The 22655-nt window shown below is 39.2% G+C and overlaps 1 protein-coding gene across 1 annotated transcript in view; it reads right to left on the bottom strand.

Annotated features, from left to right (window-relative positions):
- Apmap (adipocyte plasma membrane associated protein) overlaps positions 1-20392 on the bottom strand; it is a 33843-nt gene extending 13451 nt beyond the window's left edge. Inside the window, exons 1-3 of the mRNA XM_076851444.1 lie at positions 20229-20392; positions 11654-11770; positions 6281-6396 (exon numbers count right to left, since the gene is read on the bottom strand). Of these exons, the coding sequence (XP_076707559.1) occupies positions 6281-6396; positions 11654-11770; positions 20229-20320 (325 nt within the window). The 5' untranslated portion in view covers positions 20321-20392. The remainder of the gene's footprint in view (positions 1-6280; positions 6397-11653; positions 11771-20228) is intronic.
- Positions 20393-22655: the final 2263 nt, after the last annotated feature.

Here is a 22655-nt window from a genome sequence, read left to right as displayed (position 1 = left end):
ACAGGTAATCTAGAGACAAAGTACATGGCAGAATATGCATAGATGATATGCAAATTCCATGTCACTTCATAAAAGGGTCTTGAGCATCTGCAGATCTAGGTATCTATGGAGGTCCTAGAACCAATTCCTGGAACATACCAAAGCCCAAATGTATACGTTCTTCTCAAACTCATATAGAACACTCACCAACATAGACCACATTCTGGATCATGAAACATACCTTAGCAAATTTAAAAGAATACATCACAATACCAGATCTTAGATTATACTACAGAGCTACAGTAACAAAAACAGCATGATATTGACACCAAAACAGACATGAAGACCAATGGTACAAAATAGAAACACAGAGACAAATCCACATAAATACAGGTATCTCACTCTTGACAAAGGTGCCATAAACATACATTGGAGAAAAGATAGCCTCTTCAACAAATGGTGCAAGAAAAACTGGAAATTCACATGTAGCAAAATGAAATTAGACCCCTATCTCTCACCCTATACAAAATGCAACTCAAAGTAGATCAAGGACCTAGGCATTAGACCAGAGACCCTAGACCTACTAGAAGAAAAAAACAGGCTCAAACATCCATCATTGTTGGCTTAGAACCCAAATTCCTCAATGAGACTCCTAAAGCACAAGAAGTAAAATCAAGAACCAATAAATGGGATGGTATCAAACTAAAAAGCTTCTTCACAGCAAGAACATGAACACAGAGCCTATGGAATGGGAGAAAGTCTTTGCCACCTGCACCTCACATAGAACACTAATCTCCAAGATATATAAAGAATTCAAGCTGAGTGCAGTGGTGCACACCTGTAATACCAGCAGCTCGGGAGACTGAGGCAGGAGGATCTTGAGTTCAAAGCCAGCCTCAGCAACTTAGTGAGGCCCTAAACAATTCAGTGAGACCCTGTCTCCAAACAAAATATTTAAAAAGGGCTGGGATGTGGCTCAATGGTTAAGTGCCCTGGGTTCAATCCCTGGTACCAAAAAAGAACTCAAAACACTTAACACCAAAAAAACAAATAATCCAATCAATAAATGGGCAAAGGATCTGAATAGAAGCTTCACAGAAAAAGAAATATGACTGGTCAACAAATATATGAAAAAAAGTTCAACATCTCTAGCAATTAGAGAAATGCAAATTAAAACTACAGTGAGATTTCATCTTACTCCAGTCAGAACGGTACTATCAAGAATGCAAGTAACAATAAATGTTGGTGAGGATGTGGGGGAAAAGGTACACTTATAAATCGTTGGTGGGACTGCAAATTGGTGCAACCACTCTGGAAAGCAGTATGAAGATTCCTCAGAAAACTTGGAATTGAACCACCATTTGACTCAGTTATCCCACTCCTTGGTATACATCCAAAGGACTTAAAATCAGTATACTATGGCGACACAGCCATATCAATGTTTACAGCAGCTCAATTCACAATAGCTAAGCTATCTATGGAATCAACCTAGGTGCCTTTCAACAGATGAATGAATAAAGAAAATGTGGTGTGTGTATATACACACACACACACACACACACACACACACAGAGGAATATTACTCAGCCATAAGAAGAATGTAATTATGACATTTGCCAGTAGATAAATGGAACTGGAGACTATCATGATTACTGGAATAAGCCAATCCCAAAAAACCAAAGGCTAAGTTCTCTCTGATACGTGAATGCTAACACACAATAAGGGCAGGGGGAATAGAAGTTCATTGGATTAGACAAAAGGGAATGAAGGCAGGGAGGGGGAATGGGAATAGAAAAGACAGTAGAATGAATCAGACATAACTTTCTTATATTCAGATATTAAGATGAACAAGACCAGTGTAACTCCATACCATGAATGATCACAGATTAGGAACTTCTAATCCATGTACGTATAATGTCAAAATACACAACAAATAAAATTTTAAAATAAAATATGGGTCAATGAAGAAATCTCATGAGAAATTTAAAATATTTTGAACTGAATAAAAATGAAAATACAACTTATCAAAATTTGTGGGATATAGTGAAAATGGTATTCAAAGGAAAATGTCACGTTGAACAAATATATTAGAAAAGAAAAATATATTTAAAATTAATACTCTTTAAGTTTTCAAATTAGGAAACTAGAAAAAGACAAGTAAACTAAATTCATCAGAAACAAAAGAGGAAACATCACAAAAGGATAATACTACGAACAATAATGTTCACAAATTTGACAACCTGGATGAAATGGACCAATTCAATTCCTTGAAAGACACAATTGGCCAACACTACACAAGAAGAAATAGAAAATGAATAATCCTGTATCTATCAAAGAAATTGAATTGATAATTAACAACCTTTCAAGAGAGAAAGCATCAGGCTTAGAGGGGTTCACTGGTGAATTCTGCCAAACATTTAAGAAATTACAACCAATTTTCTAAAATTTCTTTCAGTAGATAGAAGCAGATAGAATACTTCCTAACTCATTCCATGAGTCCAACATGAACCCAAATACTAAAGCCAGATAAAATACTATGAGAAAATTATAAACCATTCTCTCACATGAACATATACACAAAGATCCTCAACAAAATCAAATCCAGCAATGTATAAAAAAGGCTATACATCACAACCGTGTGGAATTTATCCCAGGTATGTAAGGCTGGTTCAACATTCAAAAATCGATAGGCTAAAAAAAGAAAAATCACAGATCATAATAATTGATTCAGAAAAAGAATCCAACAAAATCTAATACCCATCTATGATATTTTTTTTTAAAAAAAAAAAGGCTCTCAGCAATCTAGGAATAGTGGGAAACTTCCTCAAATTGATAAAGAACTCCTTTCAACATGAAACTGATTAAAATAATTTTTAAAAAAAGAAACTAAAAGGTGCAATACTCCATGCTCATGGATAGGAAAATTCAACATTATTAAGATGTCAGTTCTTCCTAAATTGAGCACAAATTCAACGCAAGCCCAATCAAAATCCCAGCAAGTTATTTTGTGAATACCAACAAACTGATCCTAAAGTTTAGATGGAAAGGCAAAAGACCTAAAAGAGCCAACATAATATTAAAGGAGAAAAATAAATTCCAAAGATTGACAATGCCCAACTTCAATACTCACTATAAAGCCATCACAATCAAGAAAATCTGTTATTAGCAAAAGGCTACACAAATAGGTCAATGAAACAGAACAAAGGGCCCAGGAATAGATATATATAAACATAATCAACTGATAATTGACAAAGGAGCAGAGCCAATACACTGGAGAAAACAGTAGTGCTAAAACTGGACATGCAAAAAAGTTAATCTACTGTCATGTATGTAAGAAATAAATTTTTTAAAAAACGTTAATCTAGACACAGATCTTACACACTTCACAAAATTAACTCAAAATGGACCACAGACCTAAATGTGAAATGCAAAATGATAAAAATTCCAGAAGACAACATAGGGTAAAATCTAGGTGGCCTTGGGTATGATGATAACTTTTAAGGCATGATCCATGAAGAAATAATTGACAAGCTAGACTGCATTAAAATTAAAAACATCTGTTCTGTGAAAGACATTGTCAAGAAAATGACAAGACAAGTCACAGCCTGGGAGAAAATATTTGTAAATACATCTGATAAACAAACAAACAACAACAAACCTGTTATCCAAAACAAAAAAACTCCTAAAGGATGTGAGGGTGATATGATCTTCATTGATCACCAGATTAGATCTGGCTAATCTGGCTGGCTAGGCAGGTGTCCTCTTCCTCCCTCACCACTCCGTGTGCATCCCTCCCAAAGCAGCTGCTCTATTAAAGAGGATAACCTTCCCCGATAGAAAAGGATAGTTCTTTGGTCAGGGTATAAGAGTAGCTGTTCCCCTGCTAGAACCTCCAAACAGGCTATCAAAGAAATCTTAAAATTCAAAAATGAGGAAATAAACAATCCAATTACAAAAATGATCTGGGGCTATGGCTGTGGCTCAGGGGCTGTGGCTGTGGCTCAGCGATAGCACACTTGCTTTGGCATGTGTGAGGCACTGGGTTCAATCCTCAGCACCACATATAAACAAATAAATAAAATAAAGATCTATCAACAATTTAAAAAAATTTTTTTTAAATGATCAAAGGACCTGAACAGACACCTTATCAAAGAAGATCTACATGTGTCAAGTAAGCACATGAAAAGATGCTCAATATCCCATGTCATGAGAAAAAATACAAATAAAAACAAGTTCAGAAAGGCCAATATCCAAAACACTGATAATGAAAAATACTGACAAGGATGTAGAGCATCAGGAATGCTCACTCACTGCTAACAGGAATGACAAATGATACAATCACTTTGTAAAATAGTTTGAAGGTTTTTTGTTTTGTTTTTGTTTTTATTAAACTAAACTTACTCTTAGCTTGTGATCCACCCTTTATGCTTCTTGGTATTTACCCAAATGAACTGAAATACTTACATCCACACACACACACACACACAAAATCAGCACACAGATATTTATATCAATCTTATTCATAATTGATAAAACTTGGAAACAACCACATGTCCATCATAGCAAATGGATAAATAACTCTGGTACACCCAGTCAATGGAATATGATTCAATGCTAAAAAGAAATGAGCTAGCAAGCCAAAAAAAGAAATGGAGGAAACTCAAATGCATATTGTTAAGTAAAGAAGCCAATCTGAAAAGGCTATATACTGTATGATTCCAACTAGATGGCATTCTGGAAAAGGCAAAACTATGAAGACAATAAAAAGATCAATGGATGCTGAGTTTAAGAGAAAAAGAGAGATGAATCAGAGAGTGTAAAAGATTTTTAGGGCATTGAAAATATTCTGTATAATACTATAATAGTTAATACATTTGTCCAACCCATAGAATATATACCACCAAAAGTGAATACTTATATAAATTCTAGATGCTGGGAGATAATGATGTCTAAGTGGGTACCTCTCTGATGGGCAGAGTGCAGGAAAAGCACATGGTAAAACCCAACACTAACACCCACTCATGATAAAAACTTTTCTGGAAAACTCTGTACCTTCTGTTCAATTCTGCTGTAAGCCTAAAATTTCTCTTAAAAATAAAGTCTACTTTAAAATTAAGTATGTTAACTGGTAAATGCTTTTCTCCAGCACTTTGCTAACGCTAACAGCAAGCAGTCAGCCATCTCCAGGACAACCTCCAAATGAAGTGGCAGCAGAACAGGTCTCTGGTGACCTCCCTGTGGTTTACACCCACAAGGATGTAACCAGAGGTCCCCACTGGGCCTAACCAGAAATGCCACCCAGCCTTCAACATGGAGATAAGAAAAGAGATAGGACAAGCACTCTCTTTGAGAGTTAAGAAAAGGCCACCAGCTTGCACTTCAACTCCTGCGGATCCCAGTTTTAAACTATAGTACTTTACTTTTCATAAAAAAAAAAAAAAAATTGTGAAATTTACTAATAAATGTCAATCTCTCTTTTTAAGATAAATATGAAGTTCTATCATGAAGTACTTATTCTTCCTGAAACAATTTTGACTTTTGCCAGCCAAAAACTATCCCAACAATTGCACAAAAGGGCCAGCCTAGGGTCCCATGTCAAAGAGCAGGGATTAGGCAAGAGAAATTGCTCAAACATCTTTGGAGAAGCAGTTGGTGACTAGCATTAAGAATAAAACAGAAGTATACTGGATGCACATGCCCACAGCCATTGCCCAGAAAACACTGGATTTCAAGGTGACTAGAGGCATTTTTGAAAGAAACTACTCAGAAATCCTGACCAGTTAATGTGTGACTTTTTAACCCCAAGCTTGATTCTCAATTTAACAGACAGAAATGCCTTGTTCTATATTGCTAGAGAGGCAAGCATTTGAACCAGACTCAATTCTAGTTCTCAAGCATAGGGAGGTGTGACAGTACCCACTTAAGTAGAGTGGAAATATTAAGAAACATTCTTCTTCATTTCAAAATGAGCTAAGAAATGATGTGCTGTCAAGTAAGACCTATCTAATGAATTAAACATAATGTCTGCATTTTGTCGTTTCCCTTTCACAACACTTTGAGCACATTAAGTGCTCTACAAAAACTTAGAATCATCCCCTTGCTAAAAAAGCATGCAACCTGGTCACAGGACACCAGCAAAAAGAACACTTCCATTGGGTCATCCCATAGGATGTCCATAGCTAAGAAACACATCTAGGGTTCCCCCACCCAACCCCTGCAGCTGTTCCCACAGAATCCAACCATATGAGCAACAACAGCTTGGAAGGCAACCAAGTCACTCCAGTTCCTAGGGTTTACTTACCTCCAATATTTACTATGGACTCTGGCCCAATAAGTTGGTTTTCAAATAGCCTTTCTGCCTGTCGCAACTTCGTATTTGGTTGCAGGACACCAAGCAAGATAGGGGGTTCTTTAAAGCTGTAAAATAATTAATTTTAAGAATTTGTCTGTAAAAATATACGAGAAGGAAAATGCTTATTGAAGGTCATGTCAGCTCATTCTCACAATGGCCCCATCTCACCAAGAGCCACAGTACTTGAAGTGGCCTCTTAGAGCTGCCCAGGCTAGCCCCATTAACCTCCCACATCCCCCCTGTGCCACTCACAATAGACCCTCCATGCTGGGTCTTTGGCTGGTTGGTTGGATGTGTGTGTGTGTGTGTGTGTGTGTGTGTGTGTGTGTGTGTTAGGGTTGGAACCCAGGGCCATGCACATGTGCACTTGTACACATGCTAGACAGAAACCCTTATCACTAAGCTACATCGCTGGCCCCGTGCTGGGTCTTGTCTGCACTAGGCACTTCTCATTTTAGATGTTTCTCCCTGGCTCTTCCTCTACCTGGAACATTAAACCCCTTATAAGCTCCTTTTCCCCCTTGTTCCTCCTTAGCAAGGCCTGCTCTGAACACCCAATTTAATGTTCAATAGCTCCCTGAGTCCAGACCCCTATCTGCTCTATTCTTTTATAGCACTTGTCAGCTTCTCATGTACTATTTAATTTACTTTTCAGGTATATTTATGGTCTGTCTATATTTATTGTCCACTAGAACAGATATTTCATGAAATCAGGGATTCCTTTCCATGTTTAATTCTGCTGCATCCAAGCACCTAGTACCCAATCTGGCACACATGAGGCTCCCAATGCACACTGTTGGGGGGAGGAAAGAGAAATATTTCCAAATCCTCTTCCCACCTTGCCCTCCAGCAAGGTAGTTTCTTAGCCTGCCCATCAGTGTGGAAGAACCAAGGGTGGACAGAGATAGCTGAGGATGTAGAATGATTGGAAAGTAGGTAGGATAGAAAGCTTTCCTATCAAAGCATTTCACTCCCTGACACCACCTCTAAGTCAGCACTTGCATAGGACACAAATAACATCACCACCCCCAAATCAAAATCCCTTTCCTTTCCTTATTCCCAATAATGGCTTTTTCCTGCAGTAAGGAAATACACTTTTAGGTTAACAGGGGGCTTAATTTCTAAAGGAAAAGAGCAAACATGCACTTGTGAAAGTGTTCTACCTGCTTTGGCTAAGGAGTTGTGCACATCTGAGTTCAATTTTAACCTCGGGAAAGTCCATCTCCTGAGGTGAGTGTACAGAGTAAACTGCATATTGAGCACATAAAGCCCAGGAACAGAAACACTCAACATCTCTACCACCATGCCCTTGGACTTGGGCTGAGTTCTTCCACAGGAAGTATTCAAGAAGTATTTGTGGAATCTAACTAATCAGCATATAGGACATGTTCCTGCTCACAAAGAGCCTGAATATAATCTCAGTAGGGAGAAAAATTTTTTAAAAAAGACTTATGAGAAAAAGAACTTATGCAAAGAACAAGCAAGAAAGGGTCCCCATACCAACAGCTAGACAGCAGCAGTCTCAACAAAAGGGAGTCAAAAGGAAACCCAAATCAGGCAGGGACTCAGGGTATCACCCAGCCAACAGGGCAGTATGGATTCTTATTAAAGCCAAGTGAACCTCTGCTAACTCTTGCTAACTCAATAGCTGTGACAGTCACATTCATTTTCTAATTTTTATCCTATTTCTCCCCATGGTTCTGCCTGACCAGGATCACACTTCAATCTTCCCCCTGAGATCAAACTTCCTAAATATCTTTGCCAACTCTGTCAACTATAAATGTAGTAAGTCTGTCCCACACAAATGCATGTGTCCAGGACACAATCTTGTGGCACCCTCCAAGCAGACACTGGCTCAGCAGCAGCTACTTGGGTATATACTCCAGCACTCTGAGAAAGGACTTAGTTTCTATCCAAAGAGGAACAAAAGGATTATTTTTCACTGAAGAATACGGATTTTTCTAGTCTTTTTAAAAATATATTTATCAGTCAGGTATGGTGGCATATGCATATAATCACAGCAACTTGGGAGGCTGAGGCAGAAGGATCACAAGTTTGAGACCAGCCTCAGAAATTTAGTGAGACCCTCAACAACTCAGTGAGACATTCTCACAAAAAAAAAAAAGGACTGGAATGTAGCTCAGTGGTAAAACACCACTGGGTTCAATTCCCAGTACCAAAAAATAAATAAAATAAATAAATTTTTCAGTTACTGTAAAATTTAAGGCAAAAAAAAATATTTAGCAGTGCTTTGGAGAGCAGATTTTGTTACTGTAACTTTTTAAAATGACAGAAAGAGCAATTCTATTAGCATATGAAAGCCTTTTCAATATTTCAGAAGTACACATTTTATTTCTAGGGTGAAACTATAAAACTGAAAAGATGATAAACTTAAAAAGTAGCAAAAACCTTTATGGGTAATCAGGAACATCAAAAGCATAATAAATTAAATACAGATAGTGCCCATGAGAGATTTGTAGAGGAAGGAGAGAAGGAGAGAATCATAGTCCCTCACATTCTGACCTCCTGCAGTAGGGAGCAACCTGGAACCTCGCAGAGCTATCTCAGGAAAACCGATTCTAGTCCCATGGTGGTGGCTCACTTATCTGAGGCTGAGCATCACTAAGTTGATGCTTTTGTGTGTGTGTGTGTGTAGTGTTGGGGATTAAAACCAAGGCCTTGTGCATGCTAGGTAAGCACTCTACCACTGAACCACATCCCCAGCCCCTGATGCTGGCTTTCTTACATCTATACAAACCAACTAATAATGCCTTTGTCATCCTGTTCACATCTCACCACATTGACAAATAGACTTTCAAAGACTTTATCAACATCTTATAGAAATCAAATGTTGTATATGGTCTGTCTGGAATAGACATTCCTCTGATCTCCCACAATGGAAAAGGAAGGTAACTTTGGGGGCAATCTTTTGAAAAGCCTAGCAGCCTTCCTGATGACTTTGCTCCATAAGTATTAACTGCATAATCACCCAGTCTGGAAGAGCTACCACTCCTCTCCTCTCTGTCCCACCAGGCTTCTGGTCCATGTGCTCTCTGTGTTGTCTCTGATGTTTGAGAGGTGATCTAGTGTTCTGGAGGTAGCTAGATGATCAGTCACTCAGCGCCACCTCCTGGCCAGGTCCTGTTTACCTTCATGCCACTCACCAACTGCCTTGCAGAGAGATAGGGTAAAGTTGCCAAACCTATTGTGGTAACAGCACCACTTGCCTCATTGAGTGGTCTCCTTCTTTTTTTGCTTGTTTCGCCCTAAACAAGGCTTTAAATGAGGCTTTTTCATGCTGTCATTAGCATTTTCTCCAAAGCTCAGTTCACTGCTGTTCCTGAACTCTCAGCAGGTCTTTGGCTTTTGCTCCATGAGTTGGGGCCCATCCTCCCAATTTCTTAGCATGTCAGTCTTGTCTGAGCCCATGGGAGAGATTCCTGTCAGTCATATGGTTTCTTTTCACTTCTCCTCCCTTCCTTCCTCAACAGGCTTATCTACTCCATGGAGAGTACTTTCTTTGCCCAACATCACATCCTTATTGGGCCAAGTTTCCTCCCAGTTTCTGGCAGAGTTGCATGGCCCTCTTCCCATAGCATTTCATCATCATGCTTTCTACATATAAACTTGCTTTCCCTGAGATCAAAGGACTTCAGTCACTAAAGCCCCATCCTCCCCCTCTCAGCTCTCTGCTGTTCCCCCCTTTTCAAGGGTAGACCCTTGAAAATACACTTCTGATCCCAAGCTCTGGACACTATTCACTCTCCTTTGCCATCTGGATTATCAAAGAAGGTCCAGAAAGTTTCTACTGGGGTAGGCTGAGCCTTCCTTCTATATATTGAAAAGGGTTAGCAAGAGAGGTCCTTTGGAGAGAAGTTCCAGAATGTCCTCAAGTGTAGCTCAGGCAGAAAGCCACACTGGAGAACCTGCTGGCATACCAGGAATTAGAGGCTATGCCCTCAGAACTGACAAAGCCATAGTCTATTCTCAATCTCATTGTGTTTTCACAATACTTTGTACGTTTGCTAATTCTAGTCAGTGATATTCTCTCTCTCTCTCTCTCTCTCTCTCTCTCTCTCTCTCTCTCTCTGTGCGGGGGGTGGGGAGGTGTATGTGTGTTTGTGTGTATGTGTGAGAGAGAGAGACAGAGAGACAGAGAGACAGAGAGAGAGAGAGAGAGAGAGAGAGAGAGAGAGATATGCAGGGGGTCAAACCAAGAATCCTGCACTTGCCAGGCAAGCACTCTACCACTAAACTACATCCCCAGCTCCTTTATTAATTCTAAATCCAACAACAAAAATTGACTTTTGCCACACATGTCAATCTAAGCTCAGAACTGTGCCCTCTTTATGTCTCTGTATCCAAATGGGTACTGAACTTAGGCATACTAGGTGCTGAATACATTTTAAGTGAATTGAATCCAATATAAAATCTTAATTTTTATTTATAACAATATGTTGTTCATTTGTAAATGTTATATTCACTCTATAATTAAGCATGATTCTTGACTGAAGCTTTTGAAGCCTTACATGGACCACTCATTTAAAATAAATTTCAGGCTCTGTATAGTGGCGCATGCCTGTAATCCCAGCTACTTAGGAGACTGAGACAAGAGAAGCACAAGTTTGAGGCTAGCCTCAGCAACTTAGTGAGGCCCTAAGCAACTCAGCAACCTATCTGAAAATAAAAAATAAAAAGGGCTAGAGCCAGGCATGGTGGAATATACCTGTAATCCCAGCGGCTGGGGAGGCTGAAGCAGGAGGATTGAAAGTTCAAAGCTAGCCTGAGCAAAATTGAGGTACTAAGTAACTCAGTGAGACCCTGTCTCTAAATAAAATACAGAATAAGAATATATTTCAAGGGTTCCTTTTACAAGTTATAATTCACTATAGTACTCATACAGCTCTACTGGAAAAAAGGCAATTTAGGAAAAATAGAACATTAATTACAAGTTTTCAAAAAAAAGTTCAGTTGATTATAAAATTTGAACAAGGTAACTTAATTAATCTTCACTGGTATATTCTTTTGCCACTTCAAATAAATCAGGGTTAGCATAAATATCTCTAATTGTTATGCTTCTCTTATTTTGATTTTTGTCCTTAATTTGTGCATGGTTTGAAACAATGACAGAGATAATATCACACGTATACTGAGTAACATCCAACCCAACATGAAAACACAGGTACTAAGGAAATCATACAGTTCTATTTCTTGAAACTTACCTTTTGGCCAAATTAATTTATTCATCCTTCTTTCCCAGAAGTTACATCAGCCTAATACATTTCCTCAAGTAACTCCTCCTGAGGATGACAAGCGGCTCACCTGAGAGGCTGGGGATCTATGGGAGACTCCAACAACATCATGGCTCCAAGCAGGGGAACAGTAAGGAAGACAGCCAGCATCAAGAAGGTCACCCGGAAAACTCTACCACTAAAGGAGCTGCCAAAAATAACACACAAAGGCAATCAACAGTGCTCTACACAGTGACAAGCTTGGGTGATCTGAAGGCCCTTTCTGCAGAAATAGGCCCACATACCCAGTTTCCCACTGATAGGTCACCAACCTCTATGGCTTGTGATTAAAGGTTAACACTGATTACTAGAATTGGCAAACATGACTTTGTCCTTTTTTAAAATATCTTGAATTGTATGAGATACTCTGGTCAGTTATTTTCCAGATCTTAGCAGAGTTTTAAAGAGAGCAAACTCAAAGAATTGATGAGCACAAAAAGAAATGGAAGAAAAGAGTTCTAATGATGTGCAGGATACACACTCATCTACAGAGAAGATAGGTGTCTCTCTCAAAAGTCAAGATTTCCTGGTACAAGGATTCAAAGCAACAACACTCAGTACTATATTCTCTAAGATTCTCAGGGATAAATGATAGAGAGGGATGGAGATGTGGCTGCATGCTAGAGCACTTGCTTAGCATGCAGGAGGCCCTGGGTTCCTCTGGGTTGGATCCCGGCGGGGTAGGGGTGGGGGTGGATGGTAGATACAGATACACAGAAAGAAAATTCAAGAAGCAAATAGAATCCTGACAACTGCCTGAGCCTCCAATTCCCCAATTATTTTGCAAATTCCACCTTCAGTAATTGAAAGAGAAATCCAGCTCGTCTACTTGGTAGAAGAGATCTGACAGATGTTAAAGGCAGTCACATAGAATTAAAAAAATTAAAACTCCAAATCATCACCCCTAAAATCTTGGGAAGATCTTAAAGCTGCCTTGGAAATCTCAAAAAAAAGCTATGGACAAATGACCAGTAGTGACTAAAATATTTCTGAACCAGTCCTCACATACATTATTTTTCACTGGGTAAACAAGTGAGAACATTTGGCATCTTACTACAAAATAAACCTCACAGGATCATTATTTGCTTACACAAACTGCATTCAAATTTACTAAACACTTATTAAGATTAACTTGCACCAAATAAAATCATGGGCTCCTAAGGTAGAAAATTTTTTTCCTATCAAGAAATAAAAAATGTTGACAAAGAAAAAAAACCTAGATTCATATTTAACAAAAAAGATTTGATTTAAGGGCAGTGCTTTGACTTTTGACAGAAGGACAATCTTCTGATACTTGAACACGTTTAACTCTGTTTCAGGCATAGTATAGAAAGGTGGAAACCTGGGTGCCAATCTTTACTTTCCTAACTACAAGCTAAGCAACTTCAGGCTGATTTCTTCACTCCAAAGTTCCCTATTGTGAAATGTGATGTTGAATAGGAAAACAACAATGTCCTGCCCAGTTTTGAATGCATATGGCTAATAAATGAATAAAACCAAAAATAAATAAATTCTCCAGTTTCAATTAAGATAGGTGAAGAAAAAGACAAGGGAAAGAAAGATAATGGGGGAGAAAAAAAACAGCTTTCATTAAAGTATTCTCTTGCATATATTTTAGACAGCACAACTGAAGGGTGTGTGAACTCTGCCAACAACATGAGTGGGCAAGAAACAGAATCTTCCCCAGAGTCTCCAGAAGGAACACAGGCCTCCTGTCACCATAAAATTATGGCATCTCCCAATAAATAGATGGAGCTGAAGAATACCATATTAAGAAAAATAAGCCCCAAAAAATCAAAGGCCAAATTTTTTTTCTGATATGCAGATGCTAATTCACAATAGGGGGGTAGGGAAGAATAGAGGTACTTTGGATTAGGCTGAGGGGAGTGAAGGAAGGGGTGAAGGGAGGGGTAAGAAGGATAGTAGAATCAATCAGACATTAATATCCTATGTACGTATATGACTATACAACCAGTGCGCTCCTACATCATGTACAACCAGAAGAATGAGAATGATGTGTCAAAATGCATTCTACTGTCATGTATAACTAATTAGAATTTTAGTGAGATCTCAGAAAGAAGTGAGGAACATGACAAAATAGACATATATAATCTTAAAGACCTGACTTGTAGGAAACAGAGTGTTAGAAATGTAGACATGAAGGCACTGCTGATGAGGGTCGAGAAGGATGTTGACAATATGCAGGAAAGGGAGAAAAGCAAAATTACTTGTATGAAAGTAGAACCTTGTAATACAGTGGTAGAAAGCTAGACCAAATGTTGACCTGCACAAAAGTTGAACTTGTAAATGATGAAACTGGACACAGAGCTGAGGACATTTCTGAGCAGTATTGAAGGTATAACCTGGCTTCTCCTTACTGCTTTTGCTTCCAAAGCAGGTCAGGCATAAATGGCAGAACTAACGACTTTTTCCCCCTTTGACATTTCTAATCTGTCCTTCCGAAAACCTATGAAACTCTGTCCCAAACTTCCTTCTCTTTGCTCACATAAGGTTCAGTCAGAATCCACACCCTGAACCCCTAGGCAAGTAAAATGTCCAGTCAACAGTCCTTACCCCTTTCACTAGGTAGAAAAATAGGTGGCCCAGATACTGCAAACCCAAATAAAATGCCACAAACCTAATCAAGGAGAGGCCATGAGAACTCAGATTGCTGGAAAAGACAGGCAGTCAGTAAGGGAAAAGTCAGGTTGCCCCCGCTCCGCCAATCCTGTGTCCAAACCCCAGAGTCATATAACCTTCTTCTAATGCAACTGAGTCATACCAATAAGGACACGTGAAAATGCCCAATTAGCACAGATCAACTAAGACCAGACAGACTGACAGGAGGCTAACACAACCTAAGAGGTCTGCAACAGGGAGAAGAGTAAGAGCCATCAAAAGAGGAAAGACAAAAACAGTAAAAATAAGAATATGCCATGCAATGTGCTTTATGTGGGTAACTAGGCAGAACTTTGTATCTCCCTGCTTTACTAATGAGGGAACACATGGGGAAAGCCTCCAGGGGCTTACCCGTGGACCACTGCAAGAACTGGAAGAGCACCAGTGAGAGCCAGCTCCAACTCTAGGTCTATGTCATCATCGGCAACACTGTCTGCCAAGGACAAGAGGAGAAGGTAGACCTACAGCCCACTGAATGGGGATTTGAAAACTTTGGACGCTTACTGCAATGTGCCTATTCTAGATACTTCAGATCAATGGAATCACACAATACATGGCCTTTTGCAACCTGACTTCTTTCACTCAGCGTAACATCTTCCAGGTTCATCCAAGTTGCAGAATATAATCAGTACACTGTTTCTTTTACTAGTGGAAGAATATTCTGTTGTATAGATATACCAAAATTTCTTTATCCAGTTATCCACTGAAAGACATCTGAGTACAAAGGAGAAGTGGCTTCTTCCCCTGAGTGCAACCTAGTGATTACTTAATAAGTACAAAAGGTTTTACTGGGTGATGAAAGTTTTGAAACTAGATAGAGCTGGTAGTTTCCCAATGTTGTGAATACACTAAATATCACTGAATTGTACAGTTTAAAATGATTAACTGTATATCAATTTTACCCTAATTGATAAAAAAAAATAGTTGAGTAATCAAAATATTCCAAAATTAGATGGTGATAACTGTTAGAAAATTCTGTGATTATACTAAAAATAAAAACACAAAATTGGATATTTTAAATGTGTGACTTTTTTGATATATGAATTACTTCTGAATTTTAAAAAATGTTTTTTAAAAAGTCAATGACATTTCTATGCAAACTGCCACACCAGAGGCTGGAACATTATAACTGCAGTGATTTTCTTGAAGTGGCCTGAAGTTTTTTAACATAATGGAAATAACAAAGTATCCATACAATAAAGTGGGGCTGGTTACAAACACAATGGGAAAACGGCTTTTGATAGAGTGGTTCTTTTAAAAGCAGAGTCCAAAACTTGAGACAAACACAGTTGTAGTTTGGGGGATTTTAAATATCCCCCAAAGCTCATATGTTGAAGGCTTGGTCCCCAATGTTCAGAGGTGGGGCCTTTGGGAGGTGATTGGAGCATGAGTTCATGAATGGATGAATCTACTTATGGACTCAAGCTTAATGAATTTGAGGAAAGGAGCTTTGTTATAAAAGTGAGCTCTCTCTCTTTACTTCCCGGCCATGAGATGGTCAGCTTTCCTACACCACATGCTTCTGCCATGATATTCTGCCCAGTAACAGGCCCCAAAGCAAATGAACCACACAACCATGAACTGAAACCACAAGCCAAAATAAACCTTTCCTCCTTTAAGTTGATTACCTCAGTTATTATGTCACAGCAAAAGAAAACTGACTAACACAAACACTTTCAAAGGTGCATAGGGAAAATGTGTGGCTGTTGGCTGTAAGTACTGACCTCAAAGACATTCTATACAGAATCTAACAGGATATTCCTGTCTTTTAAAGGAAACTGATATGAGTATTCCTCCCATCCTAGCCTCTCAAGGGAAACCACAATGTGTAATCTTTCATCTTATAGCTATCATTAACATTAAAATCATTATCATTAAAATAACAACAAATAATGACAATCCAACCAATGTGCAACTTTTCCCCCTCACCTAACAAAAGAGATTCTTCTCATTTGTCTCAGATTCATAATACTTCTCCTTTACTACACTGAACTTTATATGTTTTTAAAGAGTTGTGGGAGTTTGCCAGGGATTGAACCCAGGGTATCCAACCCCTGAACCTTGCATTTTAAAAAAAAATCTTAATGTAATAATCTGATTATGACACCTGCTTAAGCATCTTGTTGGCCCTTCAAATAATGATAAAAGGCTCAATTATGTCCAAAACAAAAAGTCCAGCCAGGATTGAAAATGACAGTGCCTATAGCTAGAAAGATGGTCAAAATTCCAGGGACAATGACATGTGTGTCCCATATTGCCTATCCTTATCAGGTATCCAGCAGCGACACCCCTTACATTTACAGAGTATAAAAAGCAGAAGAGTTTAGAGTTCACTGGTCTAGTGCTCCCAAAGGCAGCAGCCCCTGGATGGCGTACATCAAAATAATTTGGGCAGCCTTATGCAAGACTTAAACATTCTAGTTGGGAGGTCTACAGGCTGAGAGCCCCTTTTTTTCTATCAATTGTTCTTGCTGTGCTGCTGGCCACCACTAACCTTATCCAACTCCTTTCCCAATGAAAGTTCATCAACACCTCCTCACCCCTACTCAATCATCATCCAACCTCTACTAGAAAGTTGTATGGCCACGTTTTATAAACAATAGCCTCAAAATAAATAAAAGTACTTGAGCAGCATTATCCATTGCTGATGGAACACAGTAGCCATTAGCCATGTATATATATATATATATATATATATATATATATATATATATATTACTGAGCATTTGAAATGGAGCTAGCTTGTTAAAAAAAAAATGAGGCAAACATGGCTCCTGTAACCATCCTATTCCTGCTCTGGGCAATGCACTTATTGTAGTCCAAGATTCACAATTTCCCCAGTTTTTCTCCATGTTTCCCTTTGACTCTGTGCCCACATTATTATAATTGGGACACTAACTTACCACTGTCCATTTTCACTGACAAAGCATCACACATCCCTGCTTGTGCTGACACATCCAGGAAGGCTGGCAACTTACTTCCCAGCTGCAGTCTGAGAAATCAATTTGTTTATCCCATTCTCTCAAGAAGAGCCTGAAGCAATGCTCACCTCCTTGAGGACACATGCACCCTGGAATTTTCTACAGTCTCTAAGGCAAGAGCATAATCACAATGATGCAACATGTTTTCACAGTGACTGCTGGCCTAGCCACAGTTTACAAAATCCTCTGTAAATTTCACCAGCCAAATCTGAAAGGTGTTCTCTAACTCAGCAGCCCAGACATCAGTGCCTTTAATTGTGAACTGAAGTCTTGATGTGTAGGGAGAACAAAAAAATAGCATGTGGTTGTTTGTTTGTTTGTTTATTTTGTGGAAAACCTGTTCATCCCCAATCCATAAGGTCCCAGCAATTTTGAATGTCAAGGTAATCCCTGGAACCTGAGAAAGTCAAAGAGTAACAAGTGCAATCTTTTGAAATGACTGCACCTTGAATTTGCTCATTTTTCACATCCCTTTAAATTAGATCTTCTGGAATCAGCATTTTTCCTTGAAAAAAAAATAAGAATTTAAGAGACAAGTTAAAAGAATCATTTGGAAAATACACACACAGGCAGAACTAAATGAAAACTTCAGATTCCTGACTATTCTTGAATTCACAAATTTATGACGGCCCCATCTGTTCCTTTACATTGCTTCCTTACTCTTCAGTCTTCAAATGGAAAGAAGAGACTTATAATTATTTTTTTAAAAAAAAGCAGACACTTGTAATTAGCCTAAAAGCCTACAGGAGTTTATTGAAAAACAGATGTTAAATTCTCAATGTACTCATTCTTCACTCCTAAACAGTTATATTAAACAGTACTCTTCCTAGGCAGAACTGTATTCCTAAAGAGAAGGAATACTTTCAAAGTGTGCAATTATTCTTTCAATAAAGTTTCTATAGCATGTGGGGAAACTGATACCAAATAATAATTATAAAAAAGCTTGCATTGGTATGTTAAGGCTTAGCTCATTTATGTTCCACACTGAATAAAAGGATTTAAAAATCAAATTCTCCTTATAGCTCACAAACAGAAATTAAAGAGCTTTGACACAAAAATCTTATTTCCAAAGTATATTCTTAAAATGTGCTTTTCAATCACAGTCCAACAGCCAGTTTCATCCTCTTCATTCACTTTCATTTCTCCTTTTACTCTATTCTACTGTAACTTTATATAAATCATCTCATTCAAACTTCAATGACCTCATCAGCAAAACAGAACAAATGCTACCTTTCAGGCCAAGATCTAAGAAACCTATATTGTCCCTTTTTCTATCATTAATGTCTTCCAAGATTTTATTTTGTGACGTTTATTCTAAGTTTTATGTCCTACTTTTATTCAGATTTCTTTATTTCACCCACCATACACAAGACTTTCCTGACGTATGTTAAAACCCTCATCATTTAAGGTTATCAAGAGGATAATTAGACAAACTACTAGAAATGATCCCAAAAGAAATGAAAAATATATAACTGCAGATAAAAAATATGAAAATTAGCTATAATGTCATAATAATAACTGTAGAAAGAAAGGATGGTGACAAAAACTCACTTTGAAAGAAACCATTACAGATATACAGTCAAGGGATCAATAAATAAAAGAGAGATAAAAATATAGGAAAATAAGAACAATTGTTCATGGCCATCAAGAAAATATCTTAAACACAGATGTAAAAGGCATACTGGAAAAGATCAGGTGGCAGAAGATGACTTTAGAACATATAATTTACCTTGTCATTAAGGAAGAAATCCCCCACAGAGAATCTGAACAAACAATTTAATTAAGTCTGCCCCTTGCTCTGGGGTCAGGAATGTCAGAGCAGCCATCCTGAGGGTTGGGCCCATTAAAAAAGTGCCCTAGAGTACTATATGCCCACTTTTCATTTCAACACACTGCACCTCATCAGAGCCAACTGCTCTTTCATTTCTCGTGTAAAAGTGCCTTATTTTCATAGTTTTTGTAGTAAAGCTTGACCAATGCTTGCATGTCCATTCTAAAAAACTCATCAGTCATCAGCAGCCAATTAATTTATAATATCCCCAGTAAGCAGGGCAACAAACTTGTCCTAGTTATAGCATTGAAAGTACTTGGAAACCCGAGGGAAAGGCAACCCAGAATGGGTTGAACAACTTGGTCTATGGAGTCTCTTGTTTCTCCCTAGAAATTAAAAATTATAAAATTATGAAACTCAGGACATAAAACTGAAAAGTGAATTTTAAGTATTCATACCAAATGCTATGTTTAAGGATCATGCTTCCGCTAACAAAACACAACATACTCAAATTCTGGAAAATCAGAAAAGGAATAAAAACACGAAGCCTGAGATTTTTTAGGGATCAGCAACGACAGTTTCCTTTGCTTTTCCATCCCCATCAGGAAAACTTGCAAGACTGAATTCCCACCAAAAAAAAAAAAATGCCTATAATATAACTTCTTGTATAGGAGAACCGCAGGGCGTGATGGGGGACAGGTGCAGAAGAGCAGGTGTAGAAGGCAACTCTTGGCTGGATCACGAAATGGAACTCCAGCATCTTTTCAGATTTTCCTTCGGGAAAGTGGGTGCAAAGGAACAGAAAGACGCAGGGCCGTGACCGGATGGCTGTCAGGTGAGCTAGCAAGAAAGACAGCACGAACGGGGAAATGAAATGAAGGAAAGAGAGGATGCAGCCTCTCTGGAGATCGGGCCAAAAAGGGACAGGTGCTGCGCGAGTCGACTGGGCGCACGTTGCACCTGAAGCCTGAAGGAACTGGCACCTGCATCCGTTTTGTCGGAGCCTCTTTCCTCCTCTCTAAAACGAGTCTTGCGTGGGGATTAAATCAGAGTTCTTGCAACGTGCTTAGCATAGCATTTACGCGGTCGCGGCTAGAGCAGTCGCTGTTGCCCAGGAGGGTCACCCCGGTCCTCTCTGCCCCGGTTCTCGCGCCAGGTCTAGAGGTCCGGCCTACCTGCCGTCCTTAGCCTCCGGAGCCGGGCCATCATCCGTGACTACCTGCGGCCGCAGAGGCCGGCGCTGCCGCAGCCCGTCCGCCTCGCTCATGATACGGCCGCGCCACCTCGTCCACTGCCACCCGTCAGACAGCTCGGGCTCAGAGGCCAGCTCGCTCCGCCCCTTGACCCCCGCCCCGTAGTCCCCGCCCCGTGGCGCACGGGAATGACGTAAGTCCGACGACCAATCCGGCCGCCAGAGTAGGCTTAGCTCTTTGGCTCTTGGCGTGTTTTCGAGCTGTCAGCGCGCGGGGCCCAGCGCACTACAAAGGCCTGTGGAGACTTTGACCCGCCTTGGTCTCTGCGACCCTGGACGCTGGGGGCCGAAATCGTCCCGCCCGGACCAGCAGTAGCGCTTTCCGCCTTCCCTTCAACTAGTTTCTGACTGTGAGGCCACACTAATAATATCTGTGCACTTCGGCAAGTGCTGGACTGAAGTGTTGGCGGGTTTTGTCTGAATGGAGGATGACACTGTTTATTAAACGACAAAGACTGGGTTCTTACAGGCAGCGTAAAAGACAACGTGTTCATGTGCTTGGAGAGCAATAACCCCTAAAAATTATTTCATCTTTTCTGAACTGATCTGGTTAATGGAAAAATCTAGACTAGAAAATGTTTTTCTTTGGTTAATATCAGATATTGATTGTTAGGTATTTTTGTGAAGGTTACAATCGATAATTGATAAAGGTTCTATAAGGATTACCCTTGAGGCAGGGTACAAATAGAAATTAGTGCTAATTACAAAGAAAACATGAAGCATTAATTTATCCACAGTATTATATTGAGCCAGTGCATTTCTTGGTATTGAAAGATGATGTTGAGCAAGCCACAGATAAGGTCCCTCCCTAATAGAAATTAAACTAATGGGAAAGATGACTTTAATCAGGTTATTAAAATAAGTGCAAATTTTTAAACATAGTAATTGCTTTAAAGGAGATGACTTTGATCTTGTGAAAGTATTTGACAGGTGAAGAGATTAAAAAATGAATAGAATTTGGAGGGAAAAACAGGGTGAGGGGTTTTCAAACAGTGGGAACCAAGTCTTGTTAACAAGTGCACTAGGAACCCATCTCTGGGAAAATATGTTCAAAATTAGGCGTAGAGCCTTTCCTGAAACAAACATGACATTTTTCTTTTCAGCACTAGGTGACACTAGAATTCCATGTAAATGTTCTGTATTCATTCAGAGTTAGAGCCAGCTTGTGGGAAATGAAGAGTTCTTAACACAAATTCCATTTGGTAGAGATCCCAGACATTGGCAGCATTTTACTTCATTCCATGTCATCAAAAGCAGCCAGTAGAGTTAATATGTCAGGGATGGTGTTTTAACAAAGTGCTATATGATCTGATCCCTTCCTCCTGTTTAGATTATCCTTCCTGCCCTGCATTCCCTGGTGCACACACTCAGAATTCCCTGCCACTTTTCACTTATTATTTATTCTTCCTTGTCATACATATTTTTTCACCTCCCCAGGCTACCATTCTTATCATTCAGAGCCCACTTCACATATAATTGTTGAAAATCCTTACCCCAATTTCCCAAGTAAACATCATCCTTTTTGTTTCCAAAGTACTTTGAACATGCCCTGACTATAGCCATAAGCCTACTGCATTGAAGTTTTTTGTATTCCACACACAGTATTAAAGTCCACTGACCATAAACAACCAGGAACACATCCACCAAAAAACATTAATAATAAGTTGGGTTTATTGAACATGCAGTGGCAAAGAAATGCATCAGAGGACTGGAGGGATTCTCAAAAGTGGGGTACTCATGGGGCTTCAGGGCTTGACTTAGCATAGTTTTGTCAGCATTCATAAACTAGGAGAGTGAATGGAGGAGCCCAAGGTCTTATCTCTGGAACACATGAGTCCATGTAGAGTTACTGGGAAATGAACTCATGGTCTTATCTCAGAGCACATGGCTCTTAATGACTTGGTTTTAAAATAGTCTGAGATCATTTTTATGTTGAACAGCACACCTTAGTAGTTTCTCTGTTTTCAAGTCATACCAAAGTCCACTTTGCTTATTGTATCTTGTTTCAGTTTTCAGTCCTCCTACCCTACCCTCCAACCTAGTAGCCAACCAGATCTCCTTTGCTTTCTCATCTTGCCAGTTATTGGCAGAGGGATGGGACCACGATGAAAGGTCACATCAGGTTTCTCAACTTAAGCACTATTAGCATTTTGAACTAGATAATCCTTTATTGGGGAGGTGGAAGGAGACCTGTCCTGTCTATTGTGGGATGTTAACAGCATTCCTGGCCTCCACCCACTAGCATCTCACCTCTTTGTGTGCTATTGTTTAGATCTAGAACCCCATAGATCTATATGTTAAAGGCTTGGTCCCCAGCTTGTGTCAGTATTAGGAGGCAGTGGAACATTTA

This window comes from Callospermophilus lateralis, chromosome 3 (genome assembly GCF_048772815.1).
Source record: "Callospermophilus lateralis isolate mCalLat2 chromosome 3, mCalLat2.hap1, whole genome shotgun sequence".
Lineage (NCBI taxonomy): Eukaryota > Metazoa > Chordata > Mammalia > Rodentia > Sciuridae > Callospermophilus > Callospermophilus lateralis.
Note: the sequence above shows the minus strand (reverse complement) of the source record. Positions and strands in the feature narration are given on the sequence as shown.